Source organism: Dipodomys spectabilis, unplaced genomic scaffold, assembly GCF_019054845.1.
Source record: "Dipodomys spectabilis isolate Male_0828 unplaced genomic scaffold, ASM1905484v1 ptg000032l, whole genome shotgun sequence".
NCBI classification, from domain to species: Eukaryota; Metazoa; Chordata; class Mammalia; order Rodentia; family Heteromyidae; genus Dipodomys; species Dipodomys spectabilis.
In genome coordinates this window covers 22968195-22989808 of record NW_024870709.1, presented here as the reverse complement: position 1 = coordinate 22989808, position 21614 = coordinate 22968195, and the positions used below count along the sequence as shown (strand labels likewise).

Genomic DNA, 21614 nt, shown 5'->3' with positions numbered 1-21614 from the left:
TAATGTAACTGAGGTTTTAAGATTATGTTCTAACATTGAAAAATTTTCCAAATACCTTTATATTTATCAACTTTTGCTCTTAGCATTTCATAGATATTATAAAAAAAACTAGTTATACTCTAACAGTCAAGAACAATTTTTATTTCACCTCTGATGGATAGTAGTACCTTAGATTTCCAACTGCATTTTAGCAAAATCTCTCCTATTAGAATTAGACTCAAATATCATCATTATTTAATAAGGTAATTTTTTGGTGGTTAAATGGAATGTTTTATTTTCTCAGTACATGACAATTTAGAAAATAACTATTATTATATAGAAACCAGTTTTTCCAAGAGATTTGATACTTACTTTGGAATGGCACGTAATTTTCTATTTTTTATTATTCTTTTGATAACATTTATTACTTCTTTGTTTCTGAGGCTATAAATAAAAGGATTTAGTAAAGGGATTATTAAAGTATAAAAAATGGCAACAGGTATATCTTTATCCCCTTCTTTAAATGAATTTGGCCGAATATACACAAAAAGAAGAGAGCCATAGAACATTGACACAGAAAGGAAGTGGGATGCACAGGTAGATAAGGCTTTGCCTCTTCCCTCTTTGGACTTCATTGTGAATATAGTGAAAAGAATACAGAAATAAGATATTAGAACGATGGTAATTGAAAACACTTGAACAAACCCGGACAAGATAAGTATCATTAAATCATTGATATAAGGATCAACACAGGAGAGTCTGTATAATGGGAGAACATCACAAAAAAAGTGATTGATTTGATTCGACCCACAGAAAGTTAACCTAAACAATAATGCTACTTGAACAATGGAATGTAGGTGTCCAATTATGTAAGCTCCTGTGGTCATGAGAATGCAGAGTTTCTTGGACATCATGGTGTGATACTGCAGTGGGTTACAAATGGCCACATAGCGATCATAGGCCATCGCTGCCAAAAGGAAGCAGTCAGTAGTTTCAGCCAGACAGAGAAAATAAAACTGTGCCATACATTCATAGAGTGATATCATTCTGTCTGCAGAAAAGAAGTTCTGTAGCATCTTTGGAGTAATGGCACAGGAACAACATGCATCCATCAGAGCCAGGTTTCCCAGAAAGATGTACATTGGTGTGTGAAGACGATGTTCAATGTAAATCAAGGCCACCAATCCAAGATTCCCCACCATGGTGACCAGATAGATGGCAAAGAATACCACAAACAGGAGGCCCTTCAGCTCCGGATGATCTGTGAATCCTATGAGGATGAACTCAGTTGTGAATGAATTGTTGTCCTCAGTCATCCTTTGCTTATCTGTTGAGACAGGATTTAAGAGACAGAAGATTGTATTTAAGCACATGCAAGTTTTCATTCATGTAAAGTATATTTTATAACAGCTAGAAAGCTTCTTTTTCAAGCATTTACCGCATCTTCTTGTACTTCCTGGACATTTCTTCTCTCATTGTAATTACCAATGAACTCTAGCTGTAACTGTTTAAGTACACAAAGATAGTAAAGAGTTTAAAGTAGAAACATTGGATTTTCATACATTGAAATTATTTCCCTGTCCATTTTTAAAAAAGATTTTGTGCTAGGAAGGTGGCTCACTGGTAGAGTGCTTGCTTTGCATGAGGCCCTGCGTTTGATTCCTCAGCACCACATAAGCAGAAAAAGCCAGAAGTGGTGCTATGGCTTAAGCGATTGAGCATTAACCTTGAGCTAAAGAGCCAAGGGACAGTGCCCAGGCCCAGAATTCAGGCTCACGACTGACAAAAAAAAAAAAAAAAAAAGAAAAGAAAAAAAAATTTCAAGGACAAATTTAAATTCAATTTCTTAGAAATATGTTCCTTGTTTTTAAAAAAAACTATTTTTGTGTAGCCCACAAATAAGGGATCATTTTTAGAATGCATGATAAACACTTGTTAAATTAAACTATTAATACATGTTAAAATATGCATATTTAGTATTTTAAAATTAGTATAGTATTAATATACTATAATCAAAGGTACCTGGTTAATTAATTCAATTAAAATAATAAAACAATCTTAGATTATTGCTAGTCATTGACTTCCCTACATATAGTAACAATCATTTTCACAAAAACAATCATTTCATCATTGACATTATTTTTTTCCCAAAGACCTTAATCATTTTTAATTGATAAAGAATAGCTTGTAGACAGAGCTACTTAATAAAGTTTCATCTAAATGCCCCAGGCCACATCAACATTATTTTCTGAGTTGTAGAACACATTGACTAATGCTAAGAATGATTTATAATTTATTTTATAAAGTATACATTGCTTTGCTAGATGTATTTAATCATTTCCTTATCATTTCATTGATGGATTTTTGTTATTATCTTTCAGTAAGTATACAAAGGGATTTCAATTTAACATGTCAGTTTATGAACACCTCCCATAATTCTCCCCAATCTCTCTCATGCCCAAATATTTGTTGTTCCATTTTACATATATAACTTGAATAGTATGACTGCATTTACCTAGTCTTCCTCTCTCCCTTTATCTACTCCCACCCCAATTGTATTAATACCTAGATTTTTAAAAACATACTTCTTAGACAGAAACTGTAAAATACTAAGAGGAGAGATAATTATGTATCTAAATAATAGAATACTTAAGTAGCAAGCACAGTGCCCTGAAACACACACACACACACACACACACACACACACACACACACACAGAATGATAGTAATAAACATAGTATGATTTGGGAAGAAGACAGAAATAATTCCCATCCTATATTCCTCACCACCTTGTTTTAGTCAGTTAAGTTTCCTTAATTTGAATCACACATATTAACTACTTATTTTGGGGAGATTTTAAGGAAAAATTTCAGTACTATCATTTAATGGAATTATGATAGCTTTTTTTAAACCTATCTTGATTATTCGTTTCTCTTTTCATATTTCCTATGAAAATTGCATAATCTGCATTTTTCTCTTTTTTTTTTCTGCTTATGTGGTGCTGAGAAATCGAACCTAGGGCCTCAGGCATGCAAGGCAAGCGCTCTACCACTAAGCCACCTTCCCAGTCCCTGCATTTTTCTCTAATACTAAAAGCTAATATAAACAGGCTTTTATTTGTAAGTTCTTAACACTTAACAAAGAGAATGAAATGCAATTACATTATAATAGAATTTAAAATTTCCATTTTATTTTGATTTAAATGTTTCATATTATTAACAATGTGATCTGTTACTATATATTGACTTAATAATCAACTCAGTGAATTCTTTTTAAAGTTATATGTGAAATTTATTTTTGCATGAGAAAGTAAACTTTTCCTTTCTTTAATTGTAAAGGTGACCTATAGGGGGTTTCGGCTACATAAATGAGGAAATGAGTACAAGTCTTGTTGAACATTCTTACCTCCTCCCTTATTTTTTCCTGCTATCCCTCCCTCCAAACTCCTTTCCTCCCCAAGTTGTAAAGTTCATTTCCAACATAGTGTCTTGTGAATGTCAGTGTTGCATTGGTTCACCCTATGTCCTTTGTCTCATCATTTCTGAAATCACATAATTCTATGGTTAAAATAAATTTTATTTCCATAATCAAAAGATCAAAGGAAGAAAGTAATACATTTTTTGTTCTAAAATGTTAAATACAAAACAGATATGTAACCAGCTAAATTGAAATGACTTTCGATGCACATGCCTGAATTATTTAACACTAAGATTTATATTTTACTTGTACAATTTGAAATTTTATCTGTGATTCAGAAAATCAGATCAACTGTAGCATTACATAATACTCAATTTTGAGAAGAGCTAGGAAAGGGTTATTATTTAGAAATATAAAAAAGTTAAATAATTTAAGGAAACACTTTTGGTTGCTAGTATTAAAGTCCATTCCTTACCTAGATTTCATGAATAGAAAAATTTGAGACTTCATTGTTTGCTCTTTGACGATGGTGTCAGAAGTTCAGTATGTATATGTAACATATTCAAATGCACTTGGGTTTGCAGAAATGAAAATCTCACTGACCCAAATGTAGGTCAGTGTTGGTAATCATGTCCCTTACCTGGTAGAGTGTTCTGTCAAATCCTTTAGGGAACTGCCTGTTCTGACATCAGTGTATTTCTGTGGAGACATGCATTCCTGAATAATTCGAACCATATGGAATTAAAGCTGCCCTGTGAGACAAGAAGTATGATGCCAATAACTTTCACTAAAGTTGGTTGGAAGATCATCTGGATGATATGTGTCACTGCTACTATTACTATCAATACTTATTATCTATCTATCTATCTATCTATCTATCTATCTATCTATCTATCTATCTATCTATCTATCTATCTATCTATCTATCTATCTATCTATCTATCTATCTATCTATCTATCTATCTACCTACCTATCCACTGTTGTAGTGATTCTGGGGCTTGAATTCAGGGACTGGGGGCTGTCCTTATGCATTTTTTTGCTTACCGCTAGCACTCCACAGCTCCACTTGCACTTTTATTTATTTTTTTCCTGGTGGTTAATTGAAGATAAGAGTGTCATGAAGTTTCTTGTTTGATCCACAGACCTTACCCTTCTTAGAATCTAGGATTAAGGCTACCACCACATAGCCAATTATTACTATTACTATTACTATTATTATTTACAGATTTCTTCATATTCTGTGCATAAAATATAAAATTGCCAGGAAAAATCACAAAATAGTTTGATAGTTCATTGGACCAAGTTAATATAGGTTATTCAAAATACTAATATTTATAGAGGAAACTAGAGGGTATGTTAGGTTCAGTCAGATTTATTTGCTTCTTTATTATGTGGGTTCAATTTATTTCCAAGTCCTACAAAGTACTTAGTAAAAATATAATTTGTCTATACTATATATAATTAATATTTTCTCTGGTCTTTTATGTTCACACAAGATCCACATAATCATTAAATGTATGTGGTCTTTTGTAAGTCCATAAGTTTTATACATGCTATCAGAATAATGTGTTAAAGAAAATAATTTATAACAAAAATTATGTACTAAAGAATAAAATTGATGTTTGTTACAACTGAATTTGAGTTTGTTTAAATAGAAAACATCTGTAACAAAAAACAATTCAAAAATTTTGTGGTCTTAAGGAGATAAAGAATGGAGCATCAGAAAACACTGACCATACATATTTCCTATAATGAAAAACCCCAACAGGATTTAATACACGTAAAGAATGATCAAAACACAAAAATAGAGAATTTAATTTAGAAAGAACAAAATATTTGAATAAATACCTAACAAAAATAATATTCTAGTGGGGTATTGTTGGATCATACAGTAATAACAATTCAGGCCAGGAAAAAGTAAAGCTCCACCTCCAATTGTCTAGCAAAATGCTGGCTGTAGGCAAGGTTCAAGTGTAAAAGCACCAGCCATGAGCAAGAAAGTTGAGCATAGTAAGGCCCTAAGTTCAGCACTTTATATCACAACACACACACACACACAACACAACACACACACAGAAAACATATAAATGTCAAGCATAACAAAAATATGTTCAGTTAGGGATGTAGAGGTAGAACATCTGACTAGCAAGTGTAAGAAATGGAGCAGAAATTAGTACCACAAAGAAATGAAAGATTCTTAAAGTCACTTATATTAGTGTATTTCAAGTAACGAAAATGAAAGGATGTTGAAAATAATAGTTAAATAGCAATACTATTTTAATCACAAAATTCTTATGGAAATGTAAAGCAGGAGAAAACCACATACTCTACTGTTCTAGATCTCTCCTTTAAGCAAAGATATGGCAGGAAAAGTGGGCACACCTACTGTGTAAGTCTGTTTTCTAATATCATTTGCAAGTAACAGTAACTAGGGTTATTTGCGGAAATGTCTCAACTCTAGGACTAAAGCACAAAATATATAATATAAGCTTGTATCACTTTGTAGTACAAAAATAACATAAAATTATGAAATCCCTAAAAAAGACAAAATATATTAACTTATACACATAATTATGTATGAAAGAGCAGGTGCAAGCTTTGTTTTGTGGAGATATAGTTTCACACTTTTCTGTTTGGGTGGCTTAGAACCATGATTCTCTAGACCTTACTCTCTCAAGTAGCAAGAATTTCTGTCATAGGCCTCTTGGTTGTAGGTAGTTCTTCTTTCCAGAATTTAGCCAGATAGCCATTGAAAACCCCCATTATTTTTATCTCAGATTTAACACTGAATTCAAATGTCATGCATTATTAAAGCAACGATAGTAAAAGGAATTGAAGATGTATCTTTAGTAACAAAGTGGCTGCCTGATTAATAAAAGTCTCTATTTATTCCACATTTAGCCTTGGTAAAAATGAAACAAAAACTGAGAAATAGAAAATTCACACAGGATTGCATCATCATATGCATTAGATGTTCATTAATAAGGAATCAAGTTGTCTTCCTTATTGTAACATTTGGTAAATAATGCCTAAATGAGCTATCAAATTTAGGATGGCCCATTGAAGTAGTGATGTTAGGGGTTCTTGGGATACATGTGGCTGTACTCTATTATTTTCCTAATTATGTTAAACCATATCTGTTATTTGCATAACTTTTTTTGAATCTAATGATGAGGAGATTTCAGAAAACTATACATTTTTCAAAATATTTTATTAGGCAACTGAGCCTAAGATGAAAAACAAATCAGTAGAGAGACCATCTTATGTTTCATTGGAAAATTTTGTGCATAAAGTATAAATTAGATGATGTTAAAGTTCTTGATAATAATAATAATGTTATCATGATTATGTATGAAAATGCCTGTGCTTGCTGAAATATTTGTTGGAATAGTTATTTTTAAATTGTCATGAGGTTATCAACTCTATGACAGCTTGTAATCTTGTTTAAGCAAATGGGTGTGTGTAGTAATGATCTGATTTTCTAGCTTTCCTAAAGTATTAACATCGTTTTGAATTAATACCAGTCAAAAATGTAATTGATCCACATTTCCCTGGAATCTCTGCCATATGTCTTTTCTACTTCATCATGAGTTTCTATGTTTTTACAAAGTATTTTATGGTATGACATTTAGAACCATGTTTTTGAGCTCCATCTGTAGTCTCAGTTGGAAACTTACAAAGCAAATCATAAGTTTGTTTATAGATATGATAAAATACGTAGAAAATAGTTTTGATAAGTAGTGAAATGGAATGGTCTTTCAAAATCAAATTAGTGGACATATGAGTATTAAAGAATAAAGGAACAGATATGTAAGAAATAGGCAAGAGGCAACTATATAGCAGTTAGTATTTATCAGTCACATATATAACATTTTTGCAAAGCAAGCATATATGGTAAGATCTCTTGATTATTTCATGAGACAGGAGGGTTCATTATAGCCATTTTGAGTGTGTGTGTGTGTGTGTTTTCCTCATTTTTGTCCTTGTATGAGTGATGTGTCTGCTTCCAGATTGAGTTTTCTTCAGAAGGCTATGTGAAAATAGTCTGTGAGAGATTTCCCATTCAGTCACCATAACTTTCAGAGATAGTGAGACAACGTAATAAATACTTCTTTTAAACCGCCCCCTCCATGTTGTAAAGTCAAGATGTACATCCAGTTGGGACATACAATTCAGTTACAATGCATAGTGTAGCTTAATCCTAGATTAATATTGAAAATTTCTATTATGCTTCAATGATGAGAAATTTGTGAGCTATATATATAAATATAGAAATTTCTATATACAAGCTTATATATTCAAACCCTGGATTTGAAGACTATTTACAAAAATTGTATCTGAAAATAACCCTTATTTTACTGCACGTATGTTTTAGTACCTACAATTTTCAAGTACAGTAGAGCAAAATCTCTTCTTTTAGAACTAATTAGTCTCAAAGGTCATCATACTTTAAAAAGTTAATATTTGATTACAAATATTCTACTTCCTCTGTCTAAGTCACTTTAGGCAACAGTAATTTCAAACTAAAATCACTTTTCCATTGACATTTTCAGAATGTGAAAAATGTTCTATTGTTAATTATTCTTATTATAACATTGATTACTTCTTTATTTCTAAGACTATAAATGAAAGGATTTAACAGAGGAATTATTAGAGTATAAAACACCGCACCAGCTTTGTCTTTATCTCCTTCATTAACTGAATGTGGCTGAATATACACAAAGAGCAGAGAGCCATAGAACATTGACACAGAGAGGAAGTGGGAGGAGCAGGTAGATAAGGCTTTGCTTCTTCCCCCCTTGGATTTCATTGTGAATATAGTGAAAAGAATACAGAAATATGATACTACGAGTACTGTAATAGTAACGATTTGAATTAACCCTGCCAAAAGAAGTCTAATCAAATCGTTAATGTAAGGATCAACACAGGAGAGTTTGTATAAGGGAAGAATGTCACAAAAAAAGTGATTGATTTGATTAGGCCCACAGAAAGTTAACCGAAACAATAACCCTACATGAACAATGGAATGTAGGTTTCCAATTAGGTAGATTCCTGTGGTCATTTGAATGCAGAGTTTCTTAGACATTCTAGTGTGGTGTTGCAGTGGGCTGCAAATGGCCACATAGCGATCATAGGCCATTGCTGCCAGAAGAAAGCAGTCTGCAGTTTCAGCAAAACAGAGAAAATAAAACTGTGTCATGCATTCATGGAGAGATATCATTCTGTCTGCAGAAAAGAAGTTCTCTAACATCTTTGGAGTAATGGCAGTGGAGCAGCAGGAATCCATGAGAGCCAGGTTTCCCAGAAAGATGTACATTGGTGTGTGAAGACGGCGTTCCATGTAAATCAAGGCCACCAAACCAAGATTCCCCACTATGGTAACCAGGTAGATGGCAAAGAACACCACAAACAGGAGGACCTTCAGCTCCGGATGGTCTGTGAATCCTATGAGGATGAACTCAGTTGTGGAAAAGTTGTTGTTCTCAGTCATCCTTAGCTCTTCTGTGAGATAAGAGTTCAGAGAGGTAAGTGGGGGAAGGCGCGGGGAGAGGGAAATGGGTAACAGTGTTCGACAAGAAATGTGCTCATTATCTTACATATGAAACTGTAACCCCTGTATACATCACTTTGACAATAAAATTAAATTTTCAAGCATCTCCTGCGTTTCATGGAATATAGCTTTCTGTACTTCCTGGACATTTCTTCTTTTAGTGTAATTACCAATGAACTCTAGCCATCACTGCTGAAATTACAAAGATATTCCAAAGATACAAAGACACTGCTTAAAGTAGGAATGTATTCTTATACATTTATAGACAGATAAGAGGCTCACTCTTCTCAATTTATTTCACTGTCAGTTTTGGAAAGATTTTTAGAACAAATTTAAACCCAGTTTTCTAGAAATATGTATCTTCTTTTTCTAAAGGACTACTTTTAAATATTCTGCAAATAAGGGAGCATTTTTAGGATGCACGCTAAATACTTATTAACATAAATATTAATATGTATTAAATTATATATGTTAAAATGAATACATGAGTAATCTGTTAATTATAATCAAAGTTACTTGGTTAATGAAATCAATTAAAATAATCAAGTGACCTTAGATTATTAACAGTCACTGTCTTCCTCACAATAGCATCTCTTCCAACACCCTATTGACCCCTAAATCCTCCTAGTTCTGTTTTCTCAGAAGTTAGTTGAATACCATGATTTCATTTCCCCATCCTTCCTTTTTCCTTTCATCTACTCCCTCCCCTTGACCTACCCTAGTATTACCTTATATTTGTTTCACATACTTCTGAGACGGGACCTGTAAAACACTAAGAGGGAAGATGATCATGTAGCTCAGTGATAGAATACTTATGTAGAAAGCACAGTGCCCTGAAGCACACACACACAGAAACATACACAGACACACACAGACACACAGACACACACACACACACACTGATCATATTTTGGGGAGAAGATAAATCATTCCAATCCTATATTCTGCTATCAGTCAGAAATGAATGACCTTTTTTTTTTATTCAGCTAATATTCTTAGAGACAAATTTCAAACTGAACATTTTAACTGGTAATATTGGGGAGATTTTAAGAAAAAAATTCAATACAATCATCTTAAGAAATTTTATAGTATTTTTAACTTATCTTCATTATTCTCTGCTCCTTTTCTATTTCCTATAAAAATTGTGTGTGACAATCTGCATTATTACTAAAACTAAAACAAATGATTTAAACAGTAATGGAACCTTGTTGTCTTTTATTTCTGAGGTTTTAACACTTGACAAAAAAGAGAAAAACATTTAAATCCTAATAGAATTTTTAATTTACATTTAACTTTGCTTTAAGATGTTGTTTCATGTTATTATCTAGGTGATGTATTGTTTTATATTGGTTTAGTAATTTGATCACATAAATGCTTTGGTTAAAATGAATTATATTTCCATAGGCAAAAGGAATTAATACATCTTTGCAATAAAAATACAAATCACAAATTTCACCAGCTAAGTTAAAATTATTTTCAACACACCTGCCTGAATTATTTAACATTCACTTTTACATTTTCTTGTATAATTTTTGAAATTTTATATATAATTCAGGAAAACAGATGAACTATATTATTGTATATCATCTTGGAATTACATAATACTCAATTTTGAGTATTATGGAAGAAAAGAAAGTGTTATAATTTAGGAATATTGAAAAATCACACATAAGGAGAACTTTTGGTTGCAAAAATTAAAGTACATTCCTTACCTAGATTTCATGAGAAGAAAATTTTGAGACTTCATTGTTTGCTTCCTGATGATGGTGTCAGAAGTTTAATATGTATAACTTGCAGTCTAATGCACTTGGGATTACAGAAACAAAAATCTCACTGACCCATAGGTCAGTGTTAGTAATCATGTCCCTGACATGGTAAAGTGTTCCATCAAATCCATCAGGGAATTGCTTGCACTGACATCAATGTATTTCTGTGGAGACATGCATTCCTGAATAATTCAAACCACATGGAATTAAAGCTGCCTTGTGAGACAGGAAGAATGAAGCAAATTAATTTTACTAAAGTTGGTTGAAAGATCATTTTGCTGATCTCTGTGTTACTGCAACTATTACTACGAATATCTATCTATCTATCTATCTATCTATCTATCTATCTATCTATCTATCTATCTATCTATCATCTATCTATTTAGCTATCTATCTATCTATCTATCATCTATCCTATGCTTTTTTGTTCAAGGCTAGAACACTTTTCCACTTTTATTTTTATTCATTTATTTTTTTCTGGTGGTTAATTGGAGATAAGAGTACAAGAACTTTCCTGTTCTGGATGGTTTTTGAACTTCGATCCTTAGAAGTTAGGATAAGGCTACCACCACACAGCTCAATTATTATCATTTCTTTTACAGTTTTCTTCATGTTCTATGAATAAATTATATAATTGCTAGTAAATAATATCAAGGTAGTTGATAGTTCACCGAACCAAGTGAAGTTAATATAGGTTATTCAAAATACTAATATTTGTAGAGGAAATTGAGGGTATATTAGGTTCATTCAGGTTTATTAGCTTCTTCATTATGTGAGTTCAATTTGTTTCTATGTCCTACAAAATACTTAGGTAAATGTTATTTATTTTTGTCTGTATTATATTTTACTGACATTTTCTCTGGTCTTTTATGCTTTCAACAGATCCCCTTAACCATTAAATGTATGTGGTCTTCTGTATGCCCATAGTTTATAGTGTTATCATAATAATGTTAGAATAATTTATAAGAAAAATGATGTAATAAATAAAAATTGATGTTTGTTACAATTGAAATTCAATTTCCTAAAACTGAAAATGTCTGAAGTTCAGAAGCTTTGTCTTCTTAGGAAGATAAAACATGGAGCATTAGAAAACATTGATAATACATATTTCTTGAAAAAAATACCTAGGATTCAATATGTGCAAAGACTGACCAAAACACAAAAATAGAGAATTTAATTTACAAAGAGTAAAATATCTGAATAAATATCTACAAAAATAATATACAAACTAGGTGTTGTTGGTTCATACCTGTAATCCTAGCTACTTAAAAGGCTGACTATTGAATTCAGACCTGGAGAAAAGTACAAGGCTCCACCTCCAAGTATCAGCAAAATGTTGGAGTGTAGGCAAAGTTCAAGTGGAAAAGCACCATTAAAGCAACAATGGTGAGGATAGTAAGGGCCTAAGTTCAGGGCTTTGTATTGGCACTTGCACTCACACACACGCGCACACACACATGCACGAGCACACACACACACAGAACATAAATGACAAGCATAAAAAAAGTTGTTCATTTGGGAATGGGCTCAGTTGTAGAACACCTCACTAGCAATGTCACACATTGAACGGAAACTAGTAGCCCAAAGAAATAAAAGATTCTTAAAGTCATTTATAATAGTGTACTACAAATAAAAAAGTGAAAGGATACTGAAAAATGTAGGTAAAAATCCAATGATATTTAAATCACAGAAGGACATGTAAAGCAGGAGAAAAACACATAGTCTACTGTTCTAGATATCCTAGAAGCAAGGACATGGCAGAAACCTCCTGTTTACATCTGCTTTACTGGTAACATTAACTAGGGTTATGTACAGATATGTCTGACCTCTAGGAATAAAGCACAAATACACAATTTGAACTTGTATCAACTTGTAGTACAAAAATAACAAAAAATTATGAAATCTCCAAAGCAGACAAAATATATTAACCCACATACATAATAATATAAGAAAGAGCAGGGATATCGTAAGCAAAAGAAAAAAATTCCAGTTGCAATACATGGAGTGATTTGATCAAAAAGTTAATAAGGTGATATTTGGATACAATGGATGACACTAAATATTGAGAAGTCCATACTGATTTAAATAATGGAAATAAGCTGGGAAAAATGTTTGCTGTTCAGATTTTCAAAGTGGCTTTTGAAGCATTTTGCCTTCAATGACTTGATTCATTACTTCTCACTCTTTAAGTGGGGTGTATGATGACTTCATTGTAAAGGGTACAAGTAGGAAAAAGGCAGGGAGTGACTTTACAGGAGAGAAACTAGCGTGTACAATCTCAGTCAGGTGCTCAAGGTTAACATCAACAGTTATCTGTAATCATGGTAGTATTTAAGTTGATGCAATGTGATAACAATGGCAATTCACTTCTGTCATTTCAATCTCCGAAATGCAGAGCTGAAGTCAAATAATGAGAAATCAATGAGAGAAATCTTAGCTTAAGGGTATTCTACAAAATGCCTAAGCTATATTCCTCAAAAGTTGCAAGGACTTTGAAAAGGAGTGCTAGACAAAGTGATACAACCAAGAGGAACCTGAGGAGCTGTAATGAGGTCTCCTGGTGGGTATCCTGCAACAATAGAAAATTAGGAACATACTATGTAAATCTGAATGGCCTTAACACCAGTACACAATCATGTATTAGCTTGACTCACTAATTAAAATCAAAGTGTTGCAGTAGTATGAGATGTCAATAGTATGCGGGAATGTGTCTGTTTGTGTGTCTGTGTGTCTGTGTGTGTGTATGTAGATTTCTGTAAATCTGAACAGTCTTTTTATTTTCAAAAATTCACTTGAAAAAGACATCATAGCAAGACACTTATTTATTTGGGAACAAATAGGGTTTTCAGAACCTTTGCTATCTATGCTCCTATAGTACATGGGAGCCAGACTTCCAGCCGGGTAGTTTTCCTAGTTGTTTCAAGGCAGAGGTCTCTCTACCCACCTGTGTATGAGTCTGAGTGGAGATCCACCTACTTCAGACTTCCCTTCATCACAAGATCACAACCCCTGTTTCCAGTCTATTTGACTCTGGTGCTGCCCTGCATCTTGTATATACAGTTTTCTAGTTTGGGAAGGAGAAAGGAAATGATAAAATGCTGTAACAAGGATACAGGTTGACTCATTGTAACAATGTTATGTATAAGACATAGTGTTGAAAATGAACTTTACAACTTTGGGGGAGGGAGGGAGGAGTTTGGGAGGTAGGGAAGGAAGGGATGGTAGGAGGAAAACAAAGGAGGGGATAACAGTGCTCCATAGGAAATATAATTACCTTACTCATGTAACTGTAATCCCTCTGTACAGTGTCTTTACAATAAAAAAAGAAAACACACGATTGCATCATCATATGCATTAGATTTTCATTAACAGGGAATCAAGTTATCTTCCTCATGGAAACATTTGGTAAATAATGCCTAAGCAAGTTATCAAATTTAGCAAGGCCTACTGAAGAAGTGATGTTTGTGGGTTCTTGGAATACATGTGACTGTACTCTAATATTTTCCCAATTATGTTATATCATACCTGTTAGCTGCATAACTATTTATTTTGAATCTAATCTTGAGTCTTCAGAAAGCTGTACATTTTGCAGATCATTTTATTAGTCAACTGAGTATAGGATGAAAAACAAAGCAGTAGAGATCCCATTTTATGTTTTACTGAAAAAAATCTGTACATGAAGTAGATAATAGATGATGTCAAATATCTTGGCAATAATAATGATATCCTGATTATGCATGGAAACTTCTTTGCCCTTTGAATATTTATTGCAATATTTATTCATAAAATGTCATGAGGTCATCAACTGTTGACAGTTTTTATCTTGTTTAAAAATTAATGTATACTAATAATGTGATTTTCTGACTTTTCTGAATTTTGAAATAGTTTTGAATTAATGCCAGGCAAAATGAAATCAATCCATGTGTCCTTTGAATCTCTGCCCTGTGTCTTTCCTACTTCCCCATGAGTTTCCCCATGAGTTTCCTACTTCTCCGTATGGTTTTTAGAACTATGGTTTGGAGCTCCATCTGTAATCTCATTTGGAAAATTATGAAGCAAATTATAAGCAAGTTTATAGAAATGATAAAATATGTAAAAACAATAGTTTTGATTAGTAAAAAAATGGGCAACACTGTTATTTGAAGTTTAAATAAGTATATGAAGATTAGAGAATAAAGGAACAACTAAGAAATAAGCAAGAGACAAAAAATGTAGCAGTTAGTATTTATCAGTCACAAATATCACACTTTTGCAAAGCAAGCACAAATAGTAAGATCTCTTGATTATTTGATGAGGTATGAGGGTTCATTCTAGCAATTTTGAGTCTGTGTGTGTGTGTGTGTGTGTGTGTGTGTGTGTGTATGTGTGCACGCATGCATGTGGTTTCCTCATTTTTGCCCTTGTTTGAGTGATGTGTCTGCCTACAGGTTGATTTTCATTCAGACTGCTGTGTGAAAATAGACTGATTATCTATTCAATCACCATAACTTTCAGATAGTGAGATAATTTTTTAATAAATGCTTCTTCTAAAACAACTCTTCCCAGATGTTGTAAAGTCAAGATGAACATCCAGTTGGGTCATACAATTCAATTACCATGCATAGTATTAAACATTTCTAATGTTTCTGAGACTTTAAGATTACAATTCAATGTTGAGAAATTTATCAGTTATTTATTTATATATATACATACACATATATACAAATATGTATGCACAAGCTTATATATACAAACTTTGATTTTGATGAATATTTCAAAATTTTTACAAAAATATTCCTTACTTTATTGCAGGTATGTCTTACTACCCACGTTTTCAAGTATATTTGAGCAAAATCCCTTCTTATAGTACTAATTAGTCTCAAAGGTCATCATGTTTTAATAAGTTAGTATTTGATTACAATTTTTCTACTTTCTCTGTCTATGTCACTTTAGGCAACAGTATTTCCAAATTGAAATCACTTTTTTAAGGGTGACGATACTTACTTCAGAAAAAAGCTATTGTTCATTATTCTTTTTATAGCATTGATTACTTCTTTATTTCTAAGACTATAAATGAAAGGATTTAACAGAGGAATTATTAGAGTATAAAACACCGCACCAGCTTTGTCTTTATCTCCTTCATTAACCGAATGTGGCTGAACATACACAAAGAGCAGAGAGCCATAGAACATTGACACAGAGAGGAAGTGGGAGGAGCAGGTAGATAAGGCTTTGCTTCTTCCCCCCTTGGATTTCATTGTGAATATAGTGAAAAGAATACAGAAATATGATACTATGAGTACTGTAATAGTAACGATTTGAATTAACCCTGCCAAAAGAAGTCTAATCAAATTGTTAATGTAAGGATCAACACAGGAGAGTTTGTATAAGGGAAGATTATCACAAAAAAAGTGATTGATTTGATTAGACCCACAGAAAGTTAACCCAAACAGTAATCCTACTTGAACAATAGAATGCAGATTTGCAATAATGTAGGTTCCTGTGGTCATCTGAATGAAAGTTTCTTGGACATTTTGGTGTGATACTGCAGTGGGCTGCAAATGGCCACATAGCGGTCATAGGCCATTGCTGCCAGAAGAAAGCAGTCTGCAGTTTCAGCCAAACAAAGAAAATAAAACTGTGCCATACATTCAAGAAAGGAAATCCTTTTGTCTGCAGAAAAGAAATTCTCCAACATCTTTGGAGTGATGGCACAGGAGCAGCAGGAATCCATGAGAGCCAGGTTTCCCAGAAAGATGTACATTGGTGTGTGAAGACGGCGTTCCATGTAAATCAAGGCCACCAATCCAAGATTCCCCACCATGGTGACCAGATAGATGGCAAAGAACACGATGAACAGCAGGGTCTTCAGGTGTGGCTGATCTGTGAATCCGATGAGAATGAATTCAGTTGTGGAGGAATTGTTGTCCCCAGTCATCCTCTGTGAGATAAGATTCAAGAGACATAGGATTTTATTTAAGATATAAAAACATTTAAAAATGTTTTTATAACAGCTCAGAATTTTCTTTTTTAAGCATCTCCTGCCTTCTATAGAATATAGCTTTCCGTACTTCCTTGACATTTCTTCTTTTAGTGTCATTACCAATTAACTCTGTCACTGTTAAAATTTATAGTTATTCCAGGGTGAATGCTTAAAGTAGAAACGTTGCATTTTTATATATTTAAGGATAAGAGGCTCACTCTTCTCAAATTATTTCATTGTCAGTTTTAAAAAGATTTAAAAAGATTTTTAGGACAAATTTAAGTCCAGTTTTCTAGAATTATGTATCTTATTTTCCTAGAGGACTACTTCTATATATTCAAACAATGGAGCATTTTTAGGAAGTATGCTAAAACTTGTTAACATAAACAATACATACTAAATTATATATATGCTAAAATGAATATATTAGTAATCTACTAATTATAAAGATACTTGTTTAATGAAATCAAGTGACCTTAGATTATTATCAGATTATTATCAGTTACTGACTTCCTTACTCCCATCCCCCTACCCACCTTTTAATTTTTTTAGTTCCATTTTTACAAATATACCTTAAATACCTTGACTGCATTTCCCTACCCTTCCTTTCTCCTTTCATCTACTCCCTCCCCTTGACCTACCCTAGTAATGTCTTGTTTTTACCTATTTCTGAGATAGGACCTGTAAAATACTAAAGGGGAGATGATCATGTAGCTCAGTGATAAATACTTATGTAGCAAGCAAAATGCCCTTAAAATCTCTCTCTCTCTTTCTCTCTCTCTCTCTCTCTCTCTCTCTCTCTCTCTCTCTCTCTCTCACACACACACACACACACACACACAATGATAACAGTAAAGCATGCTTCAGAGAGAAGACAGAAATCATTCTAATCCTATATTCCACTATTGACCAGAAATGGGTGACCTTTGTTTATTTAATTAATATTCCTTACAGACATGTTTCATACTGCAAATTTTAATTAGTAATATTGGGAGAGATTTTAGGGGAAAATGTAACGCAATCATCTTAAGAAATTTTATAATTTAAAAATATATCTTGATTATTCTGTGTACCTTTTTCTATTTCCTATGAAATATGTAGAAGATAATCCTTATTATATCTAAAAGTAAAAAAAAACTAATAAAAGCAGGCTGGCTTTTATTTGATTTTTTTAACACTTGACAAAAAGAGAAAAACATTTATATCCTAGTAGAATTTTAAATTTGCATTTTACTTTACTTTATAATGTTTCATAGTATTAACTAGGTGATCTATTGCTGTATATTTACTTAGCAATCTGATCACATACATTCTATGGTTTAAATTTCCATAATTAAAAGATCAAAAGGAAGAAAGTAATATATTTTTGCATAAAATGTTAAATATAAACCACAAATTGCACTAGCTAAAGCAAAATTACTTTTAATGCATGTGCCTGAATTATTTAACATCCATTTTTATATTTTACTTGTACAATTTGAAATTTTATATTTAATTCAGAAAATCAGATGAACTGTATTATTGTATCTCATCTTAGAAACACATGATACTCAATTTTGAGAAGAGTTAAGAAAAAAGAAAGGGTAATAATTTAGGAATGTTGAAAAATGCCAAATAACGAAAGGAAACATTAAAGGACATTTCTTACCTAGGTTTCATGAGAATAGAGTTTCTTATTTGCACTGTGATGATGGTGTCAGAAGTTTGTTATATACATATATATATGTATATATACGTAACTTGCATCTTAATGCACTTGGGATTATAGAAATGAAAATCTCACTGATCCATAGGTCAGTGTTAGTAATCACGTCGCTTACATGGTAGAGTGTTCAATCAAATCCTTCAGGGAATTGCCTGCACTGACATTAGTGTATGTCTATGGAGATATGCATTCCTGAATAATTCAAACTACATGGATTAAAGCTACCCTGTGATAATGAGTTTGGTTGAAGTCATTATGTTGATTTGTCCTCAACAGCTGCTACTGATACAACTCCTATCTACCTACCTGTCTCCCATCTTATCTATCTGTCTATTGTTTGTGTTGGTTTTGGGGCTTTAAGTCAGGGACTGAACATTATCCTCAAATCTTTTTTTTTTTTGCCAATCATTCTACTAGAATCACAACTCCACTTCTGGTTTTTATTTTATTTTTATGGTTAATTGGAGATAAGAGTCTCATGAGCTTTCCTGCTTTGGATAGCCTTGAAATATGATCCTCTAATCCTACCCATGTTAGAAGTTAGGATTATGGGCATGAGCCACCAGTGCCTAGACCTATTTAGTATTATTGCTATTATTAGTATTAGCATTATTATTGTTTTTTTCTGTTTCCTCATATTCTATACATAAAAATATAAATATATAAATATATAAAATATATAAAATCTCAGGATAGTTTGACAGTTTACTGGATCAAGTAGAGTTAATGTAGCTTATTTAAACTACTAATACTTGTAGAGAGAAGTACAGGTATGTTAGGTTCAGTCAGTTTCCTTATTTTCTTCATTATGTGAATTCAGTTCATTTCTATGTACAAAATACTTAGTCAAAATGTGATTTATTTTGTCTGTACTGTATATTACTGGCATTTTTCTCTGGACTGTTATGCTTAGACAAGATTACCTTAATTTTTAAAGGTAATAGTTCAACTGTATGCTCATAAGTTTTATTCATGCTTTCATAATAATATATTATAGAAAACAATATATTAAAGAAAAATACAATGTATTAAAGAAAGAATTGATAAGCTTGATACACTAAAATGGAAAACATCTGTAAAAACCAATTCAGAGGTTTTCTCTTCTTAGGAAGATAATACATGGGCTATGAAAAAACATTGACAATGCATATTTCTGGTTAAAAAAAATACCCACTAGGATCCAATTTGTTAAAAGAATGAACAAAATGATGGAGAATTTAATTTTAAAAGGGAAAAATACCCAGAAGTGGGATTGCTGGGTCATAGGGGAGCTCTATGTGTAGTGTTTTGAGGTACCTCCATCCATATTGCTTTTCTGAGTGGTTGAACAAGCCCTTCAGTCAATGAATATATATATATATATATATATTCATTATATATATATATATATAAATTGGAATAGTGCAATGTATATATCTATATCTATATATATCTATATATATGAATTCTATGCCTCCATCAGAAAGAATAACACCACCCCATTTGTTAGGAAATGGAAAGACTTGAAAAAATTATATTAAGTGAAGTAAGCCAGACCCAAAGAAATATAGGTCCCTTGGTTTTCCTTATTTGCCATAACTAGTATATGTCTAGGATAATCTTACAAGACAAGCAGAAAAGCTCAAAAGCTATAAGATAAGATACTAAGTATAAGATGATGCTAAGTGAAATGAACCCCAAGATATGGACACAAGAGGTTAGTCTTCCTTCCTTCCTTCCTTCCTTCCTTTTTTTTTTTGGTGGTTGTAGGCCTGAACTCTGGGCATGGGCGCTATCCTTCAGCTCAGCTCTTCAGCTCAAGGCTAACACTCTACCACTTGTGCCATAACACCACTTCCAGCTTTTTCTGCTTATGTGGTGCCAAGGAATCGAACCCAAGGCCTCATGCATGCAAGGCAAACACTCTACCACTGAGCCACCTTCCAAGCCTATTGTTGTTGTTGTTTTTAATGTACAACGTGATTTTTTTTGTTTCCTTTGTATGTTCTTCCTCATATGCTATTTCCTCAGCTGTGATTGTATTTGATACCCTGCATCTTGTATATATATTTGTCTAATTTGGGGAGGAGAAGGGGAATAACAAAATGCTGAAACACGGACACAAGATGACCTATTGCAACAATAATACCCACAAGAGACTATACTGGAAATGAACTATACAACTTTGGGGTGGGGGGAGGAATGAGGGAGATGGAGGAGGGAAGGGATAGTGAGAGAACAACAAAGGAGGAGCTAACAGTGCTCTACAAGAAATGGACTCATTGCCTTATCATGTAACTGTGACCCCTCTGTACAGCATCTTTACAGTAAAATAAAATTTAAAAGAGCAAAATATCAAACAAAACAACAGAGAAGCAGGGAATTATTGGCTTATACCTGTAATCCTAGCTACTCAGGAGGCTGGAGTTTGAAGCCAGATCAGGGAGAAAAGTCAATGAGGATCCAGTTCCAAATGCAGTTGGATTGCAGTGGTAAAACACCAGCCATGGCAAGAAAGCTGAGCTTCAAAGAGCCTTAACTTCATGGCTTTGTATTGGCAGGGACATACACTCAAATACATGAAGTACGTATTAGATGGTGTCAAATTTCTTGGCAATAATTATAATGCTACCACGATTATCTATGGAAATGCCTTCGCTCTTTGAAATGTTTGTTGGAATAGTTATTTCTAGATTGTCTTGAGGTCATCAACTGTATGACAGTTTTTAATCTTGCTTAAAATTAATTTTATCAACTACATGATTTTCTGGCTTCTCCAAATTTTGAAATTAATGTCAGGTAAAATGTAATTGATCCATGTTTCTCTTGAATCTCTACCCTGTGTCTGTCTCTTCTACTTCATCATGAATTTCCATGCTTTTACCAAACATTGTATGATATCATATTTATGGCCATCATTTATTTAGTGTCCCGAGTTCAGTTAGAGAGCACCATCTTTATTTTTTGTTGGTGAATTGTAAATTTTAAGTAGGTTTGCAGAGATGATAAAGTGTGTAATTTCTTAATAATATTGAAAAATCATAACATGTACAACTGAAAAGTTATTTGAAATTAAATTAATGTATGGGCATTAGAACATAAAGGATCACAAATACAAGAAGTATTAAGAGATAAGAATGTAGCAGTTACCATTTACTAGATGCAAACATAATACTTTTCTGAAGTAAACATAAATGTTGAGATCTATTGATTATATGATGAGGAGGGAGAATTCATTCTACTCATTATTTTC

The 21614-nt window shown here is 32.7% G+C and overlaps 2 protein-coding genes and 1 pseudogene across 2 annotated transcripts; all 3 read right to left on the bottom strand.

Annotated features, from left to right (window-relative positions):
- Positions 1 to 347: 347 nt before the first annotated feature.
- Positions 348 to 1295, bottom strand: LOC122105511 (olfactory receptor 5K3-like). The gene has a single exon (XM_042676751.1). It carries the CDS (start codon positions 1293 to 1295, stop codon positions 348 to 350), a length of 948 nt encoding a protein of 315 aa, XP_042532685.1.
- Positions 1296 to 7947: 6652 nt separating this feature from the next.
- LOC122105510 (olfactory receptor 5K1-like) lies at positions 7948 to 8889 on the bottom strand. Its single transcript, XM_042676750.1, has one exon. The coding sequence runs from the start codon at positions 8887 to 8889 to the stop codon at positions 7948 to 7950; it is 942 nt and encodes a 313-aa protein (XP_042532684.1).
- Positions 8890 to 15694: 6805 nt separating this feature from the next.
- LOC122105509 lies at positions 15695 to 16632 on the bottom strand (annotated as a pseudogene).
- Positions 16633 to 21614: the final 4982 nt, after the last annotated feature.

What these genes read in the sequence shown, in the direction of transcription:
- LOC122105510 (XM_042676750.1), bottom strand. Translation starts at nt 8,889, where the DNA reads ATGACTGAGAACAACAACTTTTCCACAACTGAGTTCATCCTCATAGGA.
- LOC122105511 (XM_042676751.1), bottom strand. Translation starts at nt 1,295, where the DNA reads ATGACTGAGGACAACAATTCATTCACAACTGAGTTCATCCTCATAGGA.